This window comes from Mustela nigripes, chromosome 16 (assembly GCF_022355385.1).
Source record: "Mustela nigripes isolate SB6536 chromosome 16, MUSNIG.SB6536, whole genome shotgun sequence".
Classification (NCBI taxonomy): domain Eukaryota; kingdom Metazoa; phylum Chordata; class Mammalia; order Carnivora; family Mustelidae; genus Mustela; species Mustela nigripes.
Window position 1 is genome coordinate 43,790,872 of NC_081572.1, and position 14,514 is coordinate 43,805,385.

The 14,514-nt window shown below is 51.9% G+C and overlaps 2 protein-coding genes across 6 annotated transcripts in view; one reads left to right on the plus strand and one right to left on the minus strand.

The window, feature by feature from the left end:
• ABR (ABR activator of RhoGEF and GTPase) overlaps positions 1-7,324 on the plus strand; it is a 177,270-nt gene extending 169,946 nt beyond the window's left edge. For all 5 annotated transcript variants that reach the window (XM_059380544.1, XM_059380547.1, XM_059380545.1 and 2 more), the window contains 3 exons: positions 1,766-1,913; positions 2,605-2,700; positions 6,931-7,324. In XM_059380544.1, coding sequence (XP_059236527.1) covers positions 1,766-1,913; positions 2,605-2,694 — 238 coding nt within the window. In that variant the 3' untranslated portion in view covers positions 2,695-2,700; positions 6,931-7,324. The remainder of the gene's footprint in view (positions 1-1,765; positions 1,914-2,604; positions 2,701-6,930) is intronic.
• A 199-nt stretch (positions 7,325-7,523) lies between these two features.
• TIMM22 (translocase of inner mitochondrial membrane 22) lies at positions 7,524-14,170 on the minus strand. The gene is made up of 4 exons (XM_059380549.1): positions 13,623-14,170; positions 11,339-11,535; positions 9,633-9,705; positions 7,524-8,025 (listed from the first exon to the last, which is right to left on the minus strand). The coding sequence occupies exons 1-4, from the start codon at positions 13,858-13,860 to the stop codon at positions 7,949-7,951; spliced, it is 585 nt and encodes a 194-aa protein (XP_059236532.1). The 5' UTR covers positions 13,861-14,170; the 3' UTR covers positions 7,524-7,948.
• Between the last annotated feature and the right edge of the window lie 344 nt (positions 14,171-14,514).

Sequence of the window (14,514 nt, forward strand, 5' to 3'; positions counted from 1 at the left end):
TCATGGGTCATGGTCAAAAGTTTGCAACCCGCACCTCATCTAACAGGGAAACTGAGCACTGGCACAGGAGGAGTTTGATTGGGGTTGGCAACAGCTCTGTCCTCAGAAGGCACATGTACCCAGTCCTAAGCTAAGTTCCCTCCCACCTTCTCCCCCACCCCTTCTGTCATGAGGTCCAACCAAGAGCTGCTCAAGCCAATGCCTGCAGCCAAGCTCAGAACTGAAACCAGTCCTTTCAGGGTCCTCGTCACTCGCTTTTGAGCCCCAGCACCGGTCCGGGTGTAAATGGGGAGGAAAACTTTCCTGGTGTCCCTTCAATCCACTTGCCACCCAGGAGCCCCAATTTGCGGGCCACGTGGTGGGCCCGCTCCTCCCAGAGCCAGGTTCTCACCGTCGGGCCCGGGCTCCTGGCTGTGGCTCAGCCAGGCCAGCTCTGGAGGGCCAGTGGAGACCTGGAAATGCCTGGGGCTGCTGTCTTGTTTTTCCCATCATGAGATTTTTTTCCCTCTGGTTTGGCCAGAACTGAAGTCCCAACCGGTTCCCATAGTTTGGCAAGCACTGTTGGGGGAGGACACACAGAGGAGGAGTGGGAGGGGAAAATTCATTAGGTTTTCTACCCTGGGAACTAGGCACAGTCTGTTCCCACATCTGGGCCCCTGGCTGGTGTGCGTGTGCGTGTGTGTGTGTGTATGTGTATAGAGGGGGGCTTGGCCAGCTCCAAGCTGCCTCCTGGCATGGCAATGTCTGCCCGTCTCCAGCATAGTCAGCATGCAAGTCCGTGTAGTTGGGAGTGGGGGGGTGCTGCTCGGGGTGAGCGCTCTCAACCCCAGAAACATTTCCTAGGCCTGAGGAAGGCCCAGGGCCTCTGTGACATGTTGGGTGGTACTGGGTCCGCCTGGACGCCAGTCACAGATGGCAACCCCTGCTGTCACTCAGGGGAAGTATCTACTGAGCATGTGGCCTATTACACAAGAGAAGCTGAGAAAGATCCACAGGGAGGTAACTCTGGGGTCCCGGGAAGAAGACCCTTCTGGAAAAGTACGGGAGAATAGCCCCCAGGCTCCATCTGGGGTTAGGGTCGTCCTGCGTCAGCACAGCAGGCGGAGCCTTAGGTCTAGTTAAGGACTGCTACTGGAGTGCTCGCTTCGGCAGCACATATACTAGAGGATTGCTACTGGATCTCCGGCCCCCTCCCCTGCTACCCCCCCATTAGACTCCCCCTACCCCCCACTCCAGGCCACTTGGGGCAGCTTGGCTGACCCGGGGGAGCACGGACTCTGGAGGCAGACTGCGTGGGGTCAGATCCCAGCTCTGCCACTGGCTAGCGATGTGACCTCAGGCAAACCATGTCACACCTCTATCCTTTGGTGTCTTCGTGTGTACGGTGGTGATGATAATGACCTTCCCATAAGGCTGTGATGAGCAGAAGCTCTTGCAGGGAAAGTTCTTGAGTTAGGAATGACATCATTCTCAAGGGGAAGGAGTTGGGAGTAGGTTCTTCTGACTTTGGCTATTTACCGTCAAGGGATGGCCCTGGGAGCTAGGAATCTAATAGAGGAACATCCTGGGACATAGCTGGAGACTTGGTCCTTTGGCTTAGTCCCTCCCTACCAAGAGGTCTCTACCCTCTGAGGAGAGGGAGGCTAGTACCTACCTTCTAGGAATCTTTCCAGGAGTTCTTATAGTTAAGGCCAAGCATCTGGAGCTCTGAATGGCTGCTGAGAAATGACTTCTTTTTCCCCCTCCCTTCCCCCACCCCTTCCAGGGTTGCTGAGAAGGAACCCATCAACAAAATGTCCCTTCACAACCTGGCTACTGTGTTTGGCCCCACGTTACTGAGACCCTCGGAAGTGGAGAGCAAAGCACACCTCACGTCGGCCGCAGACATCTGGTCCCATGATGTCATGGCACAGGTACCAGCGGCAGGGTCCGGGCCTGTGGCTGGTCACGTTGTGCAGTGGGCTTCCCTACAGGGTCAGAGAGAGAACAGCTCGGAGTCTCCCAGCCCAGCCCATCCCTGCTGAGCAGCTGGGTGGATGGTCAGTAGGATGTCACCAGGGAGACAGGGCTCCGGACAGTCCTGCCTCCAAGTCCAAAACAAAAGGCGTGAGCCTAGACCAGGGGCCCAAAGAACACATGTCCTGGCACCGACTGCAATCCTGAGAGTGCCACAGTCTTGGACAGCAAGCTCAGGGGCCCAGGAGACCTCTGGGAGCCTTGTCCTCCCCTGTGGAAGCTCTAAGATTGCTTCCAGGGTGAGGAAGCTTCTGTGAAATCTGTTCCTACAAGATCTGGGTCAGAGTCCAGTCTGGAGGCAGGGCCCGCCCACCCAAAGCCAACCTCTGGAGCCAGTTGATGGAGGTTGGGGAAGTGGCCCCAGGCTGCCCAGTCCTCCACCCTGCGGTGTCCTTTATTGCTGCTCACTGCCATACACACCCAGGCTGCCAGGGGTAGAGGGGGGAGGCAAAGCAGCCTGAGATGGCCTGAGAGCAGGGAGGGGGTGGCACAGAGGGGACCCCAGCCTCGGGACTGCTAGTTCTCGCCCAATCGGAGGAGGGCCAAGAGGCCAGGGAGCCCTGCTGAGTCTTCCCTGTCCCCTCACAGGTCCAGGTCCTCCTCTACTACCTGCAGCACCCCCCCATTTCCTTCGCAGAATTGAAGCGGAACACACTGTACTTCTCCACCGACGTGTAGCCCAAGGTGGGAGCCGCTGCGGGGTGGGGGGGCGGCCCAGGCCAGCTTCTCTGGCCAGGGGACCCAACACAGACTTGAAAGACTCCAATAGAAAACTCCCACACCCAGCACTCTATAGACTCCAAGGGACGCAGAGTTCCAAGAACTGGAATACTTGCATCTTCCGTGCCACCTTGTACAAAGCCAGCTGTCCCAGCCCCCAGCCTCACCGCCGCGCGCCCCGGGCCCTGCCCCACCGCCGTGAGCCCCGGGCCCTGCCCTCTGTCCCTCTAGTTGTGTCTCCTGCCCATGCCGTTGGGGGATTGTTTCCTGTCTATTTGTCATGCAGAAATGGTAGTGACCGACCCAGTATGGGCATACGGACTGCCTGTTCTTTCATTTCCTCCAGCACTTTCTTCTCCCCCCACCCCCGCCACCAGTCCAGTCCAAGGGCTTTTATTTTGCGCTGTGTAACTCTGGCCAGCTTATCCTCTCCTAGCTCTGCTCCCAGATTGCAGTCTCTGGGCAGCGTCCCCTCGGTTTGCCTCCACCGTCCCCTTCCTCCCGGCCTGCCCACATGCATGTGCAGCCTTGGTTTTCACTCCATCACTCTGAAACTTGAGGCAGCCCTGAGCAGTGGTGGCAGCAGTGGTCCGTCCAAGGCTGTGCTTGCTGCCTCCCCTCCCAGGCCTCCCCCCACCCCCAACCCCGTCCTCCGCCTGTGGAAGCACACCTGCTTGGCCTTGCTGCCTATGCAAATGTTGGACAGGGAGACAGCCGCACACGAGTCCTCAGCTTAGCACAGAGCTAGAGAGCCGATCTCTGCAATTTCCACCTGACAATCTCCATTTCTGGGGTTTATCTGTTCGATCTTCCGCCTCCTAGTGAGGCATCTTTGACTGTTTCTTCTGCTTTTCAGTTCCTTCTCCCCTGGTGTTCTATTTCCTTTCAGTGGCAAGACTTACAAGTGATCTGATATCAAGAGAGCCAGAGGGGTCAGGAATCAGGGGAGGCAGGAGAGTCGGGCCACTGAGCAAATGGGACAGGTGGAACATTCTGAGGAGTGCCACGGAGCACTGGGGGCCCAGATTTGAGGGGAAGCAGCTCTCAGCAGCAAAACATTAGAGTGGCTTTGTTAGGGGAGCCAGGTCTCTTGGATGGCAGCGAATATGGCTGAAGCAGGTATCCAGAAACAGGCAGGCTCCGTCTAGGAGGCAGCCCTTCCTGGCACCTCGCCTACCCTGCGGTGCCTTTGCCTTAGACTGTACAGTCCTCCGCAACCACGCACTGCCACAGGGCGGCCCCCACGGCCATGTGTGCTCTGGGGCCTGGCAGAGACCGGCGCCGTCCCCAGTAGCCAGCCCCCATGGTGCTGCCTCCCCACCCACAGCTTCCAGATGCGGCCTTTGGGGGAGCTCTAGGAAACTCTAGAGGTTGGGGAGTCACAGGCACCTGCCTCTCTTAGGGGCTGGGTTTTGCTAGGGATGTTCATTGTCTAAACTCTGCTCTGGAGTAGAGGACTGGCAGGTTCAAGTCCCAGTGCTAAGCCCCACTTCTCCATACCGGAACAGAATGAGAAGGATTCCAGTGCAGTTTCCTCCCCTCTGAGCAGTAGCTGTCAGCACGGGGCAGTTGGCGGGGGGGGGGGGGGGGGGGGCAGCGCGCCCGGGGGGGGGGGGGGGGGGGGGGCGGGGGGGGGTGGGGGCAAACGCTCCCGGGAGGCGGGGGCTTGGGCACATGGCTTTCTGGCTCTCCTAGGTGGCAGAGAGCAGACTCTAGGGCCTCAGAATTAGAGAGAACAGCTCCTTTAGCTTGTGCTCAGGGCTATGTTTTAAAGAATGGTTTTGCTGGTCCTGAAGCCATAGCATTGGCTCATGAGACACGGGGTCCTTTCTTGTGTTATACCTGTGGCCCAGTCTTGGGCAGAACGGTACACATTCTGTGCACATCAGAGGAAAGAAATGCCTAAGAGGAAGGAACCGATCCTGATCACGTAGCTGCCTGTGAGCAGCTTAGCAAGGAGCCCCGCGCCCTGGGACAGGTGGAGAAAGAACACCACTTGGGTCAAACATCCCAGCGTGTGATCCTCCCTGGAGTCTGTGCCCAGCACTCGGGAGTTGGTGTGTGGCATCTTGCTTCCAGAGCCATTGATGGGAGTGACCTGGAGGCCCAGCTACAGCTAGTTTATAGCCCCAAATGGGTGCCTCCCACTTCCCCCAAATGAGGGGCTTGCTTCTCGGAATAAGGTAGCTACTGCAGCCCCCAAGCTGGCTTAGGGAGGAAGGCTGGAGGGGCTGAGAAATGCAAAAGGCTCAGAATATTTATAAATTCTACCCCCAGGGTGGGGAAGGGCAGGTACCAGACAAGGACTAAGCTGCACCAAGGAAGGAGCCCATCCATGGGTTCTCCCAAGAGTCAGGGACTGTGCAGCCCAGCACCCCTGGCCCCTGTGCCCAGCAGGGCAGGCTGTGCCAACAGGAGCCCAGCAGACAGGCTACGGGAGTGCCGGGATGCCTGTCCCTGCTGGCAGTGGCTGTGGGCTGCCAGTTTTTGCTGACACAGGTAGGATGGGAACCTTTATTAATATGAGTTTACTAAGTTGGTAAGGATATATTTTTTTTGTCTATGTTCTGTTTCAACTTATGTAGATTATTATAAATTGATGTAAACCACGTGAGAGGAAAATGTTAATAAAAAAAAAAAATGCAAAGCCCCAACATTTGCACACAACTCAGCCCTGTGGTGTGGACATTTGTATACTCAGTAGTCCAGGGAAGACCACGAATCTAAATATTTAACTCTTCCAGCTGCATCCACATGTGTTTCCAGGAATCTATGCACCTAGTTAACTTCCCCTGAGCTTCCCTTCACCCTGTGGGGACTGTGGCAGTTTGGGGGGTGGTGAGCCCCCTCCTTGTGGTTCACAGTGGCCTCCGAGTCAGGCACCAGCCAGATTTCCTTTCAGGAAGGACAAAGGTCCCACCAAGACCTGATCATCAGCATCCCTTCGAGAGATGGCAGAAAGTGCTCAAAGTGGAGGCTTCTTATTTTATGCAAACTCTTCCCTACATTTTTCTTGGAAGTGGGCGTCTTTGGGGCAGCCTTTTGGCCTAGCCTGACAGTTGGAGAGGCTGGATCCCCTAGGGAGCACAGCCTCCCTTCAGGAGAATCGGTGGGGTTAATACGGGTTCCCACCAGTCTAAGCCATTGGACACTATGTTTATTCTGGAGATCAGGACCAGATGTCTCTGAAAATTGGTGTTTGGTTTATGAGCTCATACTGACTCCTTAGCCATCTAAAACAGGAAACTATTCATCTCCTTTCTTGATTGAATAGCCAGTGTGGACAATGCTTGGCTTATTGAAGTGATGGCTACGGACAGCCCCAGGGCTCATCTGCTGCAAGGCAGTCATACAGGCAGCATTCCTGGTACTCGCTGGGCATATTCGACCCTCCTTGCTAGGCTGCCTGGTGGAAGATGCCAGGCATCCAGGTACTTTGACAGCTGCCAGGCAGGAGCATCTACCCATGCTCTCAAGGTGCTTACAGGTGATTTATTTAGGGACAGTATAGGAAACACTCCTAGCTTTGTCCCCAGACCTCTGAGGATACTCCAGCTGGGCTGGGAGCAACGAAGCCTCATACCTGTGAGATGGGGCTGGATATTACTTAGAATTCACCACAGAAGGATGTAAGCCCCGAGCGAGCTTAGCTCACATTCATTGCAGAGGAGGTGGCAGGCGTGGCCAGAGGAAGGTGTGACCGGCTGACTTTGACATTATCAGTCACATACATACACACCTGGGACATCTGACCGTCTCAGCCATGTCTGAATTCTGGTTAAGGGGGCATAAACTAGAAGAATGCAGAAAAAGGGGTAGAACACAAAAAATGGTGAAGGAGTCAGCATACAGCAGAGAACAGGAGCCATCACCACTCGCTGCAGGCTGCTGGAATCATGCAGCCCCACAAGCCTGTCCTCTGGCCCCAGGAGAAAGCCTGAGCTCATTCCCTTCGTGTCCTTACCACAGGACCAGAATGAAGAAGTGCTCACAGCAGATCCCAACCATTAAAGCCTATTTTTTTTGCGCTGAGGCACACAATTAGGCTGAGCTTCTGTTGTCAGAAAAAGGTCCCTAGTTCAAAAAAAAAAAAAAAAAAAACCACTAATATGTTAAAAAACAAACAAAAAACCCTGATACCACAGACCAAGGATAGTGGAGTACAGCCCCTCACCACTGTCTGATCTTCACCAGCCGCTGCTCAGGGACCCACCAGGAGGACCACAGCAGGACTCCGCACGCCGTGTCCTTGAGCTGGGCCTGGTCCAGCGATCAGAGCCTAAAACCAGTGTGGCCAGGACCACAGGCATTCCCATCAGCCAGCCCACAGAAGGGTTTTTAGAAGAGGCCGGGGCCTGTGCATGGAATTTCAACGTATCCCAGGACATGGCCCGGCTGGGCTGCTTGCAAGGCAGGTCCTGGCTGAAGGAACAGTGTCAGAGGAACGCTACTCTGCACACGCCGCGAATTGAACATTCCCACACTTTGCAGGAGCTCTCTCTCTCTCCCTCCAGATGTCCAGTCTCTGGGCCACCTGGTACCACTTTTGGGACTCGTAGAATCTGAAAATAAAAATCAGCCAACCCTTTACTGATTCATTTATTTTATGGTATGAACGGCCTTTATTGTTCGTAATGGGAAGTGGAAGAGGGGGGACAGGACCACTGGCTCCTGGGGCGGCTCTAAACATTTACTCTGTCACTGTTCCCTTCCCCCGCCAAAACGAACCAACCTTTTAAACTGTAATCTAATTTTTTTAAACAAAGACAACAGACCACAAAATGACATAATGGGTCAGATGGTGTAAATTTACTCTGCCCTGCCATGTGACATGGCTGAATGCGCGGAGTTCCAAAGCAGACGAGCTTGCTGGTACGAGTTCAGTCCCCTCTGGTCCCACCGCCCCGAGCCGCCTACAGGCCAGCTATGGGCAGGACGGAACCTTTGGGGAGCTTAATTCCCACCAGTCAGCATACTGCTGATCTGCCTCAGAGAGAGGCTGGCGCAGCATACTGCCCACCCCGGGAACAGAGTATGTGGCTCCTTGGAGGCAGAGGCAGGCGGCAGCCAGGTGGCTCCCTCATGAGACCAGTGGTCTGAGGGGAAACATCTGCGGTCTCTGAAGCGAGTGCCCTGCAGTGGACAGAGCGCGGCCCCCACAGAGCAGCTCCGATGCTGGGCTGGCAGTGTCCTTCCCTGGAGGCAGGCTCTCTCACCGGAGGTAATAATCAATGGCAGCAGAGAAAGCAGCGAAGCCGCCACACCCGAGAAGCCCGGCCTTTAAGCCCGCTGTGAAGTAAACAGAAATGACGTTACCTGCGGGGACAGACACCGAGCCAGGCTGCCTTCAGAAGTCTACCTGGCCACGGCGACAGGGACACCTGTGTCAAGCTTCTAAGTCAGTCAGCCGAGCCACGGGATGTGTAAGACTTCTAGGAACCCGTGTCCACAGTCTACACCAGTGGGTTTTATCTAGCCGTACGCTCAACTTTTCTCATTCCAAAAGATGACGATTTCCAGTTTCACGAAATAGCCCCTCACAGGCAGGAAACTGGTTAAGAGAACCAGCCCTTGGAAGCAAGTGAAAGCATATGGCCTGTTAACCCTGATTTGTTTATGAAATAAATTCCTGGGAAGGTGATCAAAGCAGTCCTGGAGGGAGCTGAGCTTCTCAATGTCCCTGACAGAGCTGAGGGATGGGAAGACCAAAGGAAAAGTTACTCTATAAATCACAAGTGCCTGTCCGAGGAGAAGCAGCTTTTAATGACAGCAAATCATCCTGTCTCTCTGAGGAGAAAACAGGCTCTTTGCTTTGGGTAAATCAGGGCATGGCAGAGGGAGAGTGGCCCAGCAACTGCCACCAGGAGGAGAGTCAGGTCACTGACACCCCAAACCGCACTTTTTTTTTTTTTTTTTAAATTTGAGAGAGAGAGGGAAAGAAAGCACAAGCAGGGAGAGAGGCAGGGGGAGAAGCAGGCTCCCCACAGAGCAGGGAGCCTGATGTGGAGTTAAATCCCAGGACCCCGGAATCACGACCTGAGCCAAAGGCAGACACACTCAACCGAATGAGCCACCCAGGTGCCCCCCTCCAAACCAACTCCTGATGGGTACACTGACAGAAGTGTAGAGAACGGTTTTCTTTGTTGTTTACTGCTGATAACCGGACACTTCCAGAACACTCCTATCGGGCTTTCAGGGGGTAGAAGTCTAAGAATCCTTAACTGCAGAAAGACATTACCACAGAACTTACACTGACAACTGTATAGTATTTAAAAAAAAAAAAATGTCTAAACTACTGGAAATGCACAGACCTGAGAGTTCAACAGCACCTGCCGTTTGGATCAGTGGGCTCTCCGGGGCTGAACGAGACCTAGCTGTGCTTCTGTCCTAACCTACAGATCAATACACTTCTGGAATTCCTTACTGGGAGGAAGCTCTTCCCACCATTTCAATGTGAGGGCAGTTTTTTTTTTCTAAAATCCAGATCTTTCTGTGGTTCTCAGCCATGGGTGATTCTGTCCCCTGGGGGAATTTGCCAGTGTCTAGAGACACTCTCAATTGTCGCAACGAAGGGATGCCATCAGCTTCTAGTGGGTAAGCGGCCAGGGATACTGCTGAACATCCCACAATGCACAGGAAAGCCCCACTATCCCTCCAGCAAAGATTTATGTGGTCCACAATGCCCATGAACGATGCCAATGATGAAAAACCCCGATCTAAATACTAGAAGTTTCCAAAATTAAGTTAATGTGGAAGTAAAAGTGATTTACTTAGAAGAGTATCAAGTGTCCACATATGCCTTGGGCTGTCCCTGGAACACTCATGTGTTTGGAAACGTCAACTACGGCACGCTGTCCAAGGCCACAAAGAAAACCATGCGAGAGTTGTTTACTAACCTCTGAAACCAATGGCTCCTCCAGTGATGCAGCCACTAATGACACTGTTCTTCCAATCTGATTTTCCCCGGTACTGTGGACGGAGAAGTGCAGTTTAGAGCCAAAGAAACAAGCCACACAAGATGATTAAGGGAAAAAAAACACAGGGTTTCTAGCTGGCTAATTCAGTCCCTCCCCAAAGGAAACCTAATCCTTTTTGCTTTCCAAAATATAGTTCCTAAAATTTCAGTGTGTTCATGGGTGCTTCCTGCAGGTGGTACCAGAGTGCTGAAACCAAGTGTGCCACTTGAGAAGTAATCCAGATCTCTTCTCTGGTTCCCCAATAAGTCTCAAGGTCAAAATCACTCACCAACTTGGAACAGACACATGAAAACATGCACAACGTCACTCAGCACCAGGGAAGCGCAAATCAAAACTAAATGAGCTACCGCCTCACGCCTGTCAGAATGGCTAAAAACACAATAAACAACAGGTGTCGGCGAGGACATGGAGAAAGAGGAACCCCATTGCACTGCTGGTGGGAATATGAACTGGTACAATCACTCTGGAAGACAGTATGGAGGTTCCTCAGAAAGTTAAAAATAGAACTCCTGGGGCACCTGGAAAGCTCAGTTGTAGAGTGTGTGTCTCTTGAGCTCAGGGTTAGGAGTTTGACCCCCATGTTGGGTATAGCAATTACTTAAAAAAACATCTTTAAAAAAAAAAAAAAGAACTCTACCATACAATCCAGCAATCACACTGCTAGGTATTTACCCAACGAAAACAAATATACCAATTCAGAGAGATACATGCATCATAATGTTTATAGCAGCATTATCTACAATAGCCAAATTATGAAAACGGCCCAACTTTCCATCTATTGACGAATGGATAAAGATGTATACACACACAGGGATATTACTCAGGCCATAAAAAAGAATGAAATCTTGCCATCTGAGACATCATGGATGGAGCTAGGAGTATTATGCTAAGCAAAATAATTCAGTCGCAGAAAAATGCCATAGGATTTCATTCATGTGGAATTTAATTAACAAAACAAATGGGCAAAGGGAAAAAAGAGACAGAGAAGGGCAAACCAAGCAACAGACTCTTAACTATAACGAACAAATTGATGGTGACCAGAAGGGAGGTGGGGGGGGTGAAATAGGTGATGGGGATTAAGGAGGGCACTTGTGATGATCACAGGGTATTGTATGAAAGTGTGGGATCACAATATTGTACACCTGAAACTAATATTACACTGTATGCTAACTAGAATTTTTAAAAACTTACAAAATAAAATAATTAACCAACTTCTAGCCTACAGAGAGAAGTAAAAAATAATGCAAGCCTAAATAAAGGCAATAAATGCCCAAAAAGTTTGCCTTTGGGGCTATCTAATGAAAATTCAATCTACCAAGTATCAGACATATCGATCTGCTTTCTAATGAACTTTTCTCGTTAGAAGTCATAAGATGGGGAGGGCTGGGTGGCTCAGTGGGTTAAAGCCTCTGCCTTCAGCTCAGGTCATGATCCTGGGGTCCTGGGATGGAGCCCTGCATCCGGCTGTCTGCTCAACAGGGAGCTTGCTTCTCTCTCTCCCTCTGCCTGCCTCTTCCCCTGCTTATTCTCTCTCTCTCCGTCAAATAAATAATAACTTAAAAAAAAAAAAAGGAATTCATAAGATGGTACAGGCAAGGCTTTTTTCAGAAGGCAGAGACACTTACAGATTCTACCAAACACTCAGTGCAAGAAAACATGGCGCCCACAATGGCAAAATTTTTGGCGTAGGACATTCCTCTCTGTCCCATGTCTTTAAGAACTTCTTTTGCTGTCGGCGTACGGTAAGGATCCTTAGGGTCAAAGCCCACATTGGTATCAATGCCGGCAGTGAACACCCCAAAGGCACCTCCCAAGACAAATCCTAAAAACAAACATAGAAATGAAGATTTTTTCTTTGGCATGTTTTCTGGGGTACTGTAACGAGGTCATCATACTCGAATAGCACATTTTGGATGGCCACCAGCAAATAGGACACCCCTATCTACCCCTCCAACTCCACCTTAACACTCAGACCCTCCAGTTACCTGGTTTCCACATCACACAAGCCAGGAACTGTCTTGCTGACAGCTTCTCTATCTTCCTTTGGATTTCTTCCTTCTTTCTTTTTTTTTGAAGATTTCATTTATTTATTTGAGAGAAAGACACAGACAGCGATAGGGAGCACAAGCGTAGGAGGACAGGGAGAAGCAGGCTGCCTGCTGAGCAGGGAGCCCAATGCTGGCTCGATTCCAGAACCCTGGGATCATGACCCAAGATAAAGGCAGATGCTCAACCGACTGAGCCACCCAGGTGCCCCAGCCTCCTTTGATTTTCTTTTTCTTTTCCTTTTTTTTTTTTTGGCCTTTCATTTTCTGACATTCCTAAAGATTCAATCTTTAACCTTCTGTTCTCTGTCTATACTCATACATTCAGCTAGCAACTTTGCAAATCACTCCCTTGACGATGGTGACATTGACAAGTCATTTAGTGAGTAGTACCCATGCGCCAGTTACTGATGCTTTATAGGCACAGCTTTTATTTTTCACTATAGTCCTATATTGTTGATACTATTAATGTCTCCATTCTGTAGCTGAAGCGGCTGAGGCTCAGGGAGGTTAAATAACTTCCATAAGTTCACAAAGCTACCAAAAGGCAAACCACACACTGCTGTCCCCAACTTCCTGAGCCTGCTGGACATTTCCATTTACATGTCCTCTCATCACCACAAGGTCAATATATGTTTAATGAAATCATGGCACCTTCCCTCCAAACTTTCTTACTTATGGCTCCTTCTTTTCAGTCACTCCAGCTCCAAACTTCAAGGGCATTTCTGACAGCTGATTTGCTCCCCTCCTACAAACCTATGTTCACAAGTATCCTAGTCTAGGACCTTTACCGCTTCCACTCGGGAGCATTACAAATACTTATTCATCATTTAAACAAATATGTAAGCGACTTATTAGTGTCAGGCATAATGATGAACAAAGAGCCAGCCCAGGCCTCACTGAGGTTCAGTTTAGCCAATTCCCTATACCATCTCCCTATCCATAGACTTTTCTTTCCCTCACCACACTCCTTGCTGGATCATCACGTGCACCAATTACTGCCCTAATGCCTAAAGGCAAAAAGCCCAAATCCCCAACTCCACCCCCAATTTTAAAGGGCTACCCCCATTCTCTCAATCCTTCAAGATACAGGGGCAGTCTCACCTCCTGTAGCCTTCCCCAAACCAAAAAATCCCCTTTCCTTTCTACTATACTTCACATCTGCACTCACCGTATTTATTATTTGTTTCTTGCTGGTCTTTCATTCATATTAAGATTAAAATTCATCTGCAAATGTGGCCAACCTCTTTACAAGACGGACACCCGCCCTTCAAACATTTAAACCTTCAAAGGTTTAAAAAGGGGGAGCAGGGGGTGCTCCAGACTTCTTTCCCCCTATGTTCACCACCATCTGATCATACTGGCCACACTGACATGTGTTTTTCAAACCTGAAGCCGGTTCCTGTCAGACGTTTGCATCTGCTGTCCCCTGTGTCCCACTCTCCTGCCAGGCTCCTTCCCAACACTCCTGCTTCTGTATATATTAAAATTTTATCTTCATGAGAACCAGGCTCTGGTCTCTTACCTTGCCTCGCCACCGAGCACGTGATGGTTACTTGTAACAATTTGTTTAAAAGAATGCTTATTTAAAAGTGAATCAATGAATGAATGAAGTCGACCATTTTATAACCAACCTCCAAGTCCCGACCCATACAGTACCGACTTTCTGATCCAATTTCCAGAGGCGGAAATTAACCTCAGGGCCTAGAGAAGGGTTACTCGAGTTCACGCATCGAGGCAGGGGTGCAGTCGAGATCGAGGTCCACAGGCTCCTCGCCTCCCAGGAGCGTGGTCTTGGCAGAGGACCTCGCTGCCGTCCAAGCCCTCAGCCTCCCAACGCCCCCCTCCCCCAGTCTTGTCTCACCTCCCACGCAAGCCAGCGCTGCCTTGAAGGCACAGCTTTCCATCGCCTTCTCGATCATTTTCTGTTCCTCACTCTTGGTCGGGCTCGGGATCCCGCCCAGGCTACTGGGCTCCAGGACCCGGGGCTGACGCTTGTCGCCCACTAGGTATTGCAGAAGAAGGCTGTACTGCAGCGGGGCTTCGGCGGAACCCGGCGCCTCAGGCGCGGAGCCCCCCGCGCTGGGCGCAGTTGCCGCCATGACTGCAGCTGCCGAAGAAACCCTCGCGTTCTTCTTCCCGCAGCAGATTCCGCAAGCCTCACGTTAGGGCCCTGCGCGCCTAGCCACTGTGCCGCAACGGCAGATTCGCCACAACGAGCAAGTCCAAGAAACTGCGGCAGCAAAGTCCGCTCAGGCATCCGGCGAAAGAGGTCTCACGTTCCCTCAAAGCCTCTTGTGAATACTGAATCAGGCTTGGGTAGCATCAAGATGTAGAGTCGCCAGAAAGCGCCGTCTTCTCCGGCGATGCGGCGCGGTGCGTACAGGGATTGGCAGGCCAGCCCTTTCCCAGGAGGCTTTGCGCGGGCACTGCCCTTGCTGCCTCCTCCCGGGCGCCCAAAGGCGGGAGGCGGCGGGGAGCGGGAGCGCGTCCGCGGGGCTGCAGTGCTCCGGGGCTGCGGCAGGGGGCGCACGCGCCTCCCCGCGGCCCTTCCAGCTTAAGCATTCCTTACAGAGGTTAGTGGTGGACGGTGCTTTGTAAGTAAACGTGAAAGCATGGTTAGATGTACGCGGTATATGTTTTGTTTGACAATTACACCTTTGAGGAGAGACAAGGGGCCCAACAAATGAGTGAGCAAACGAGCGAAGCTAGCCAAGTGTAGGAAAAGGCAGGGACGGTGTAGGAGGTGGAGCCGT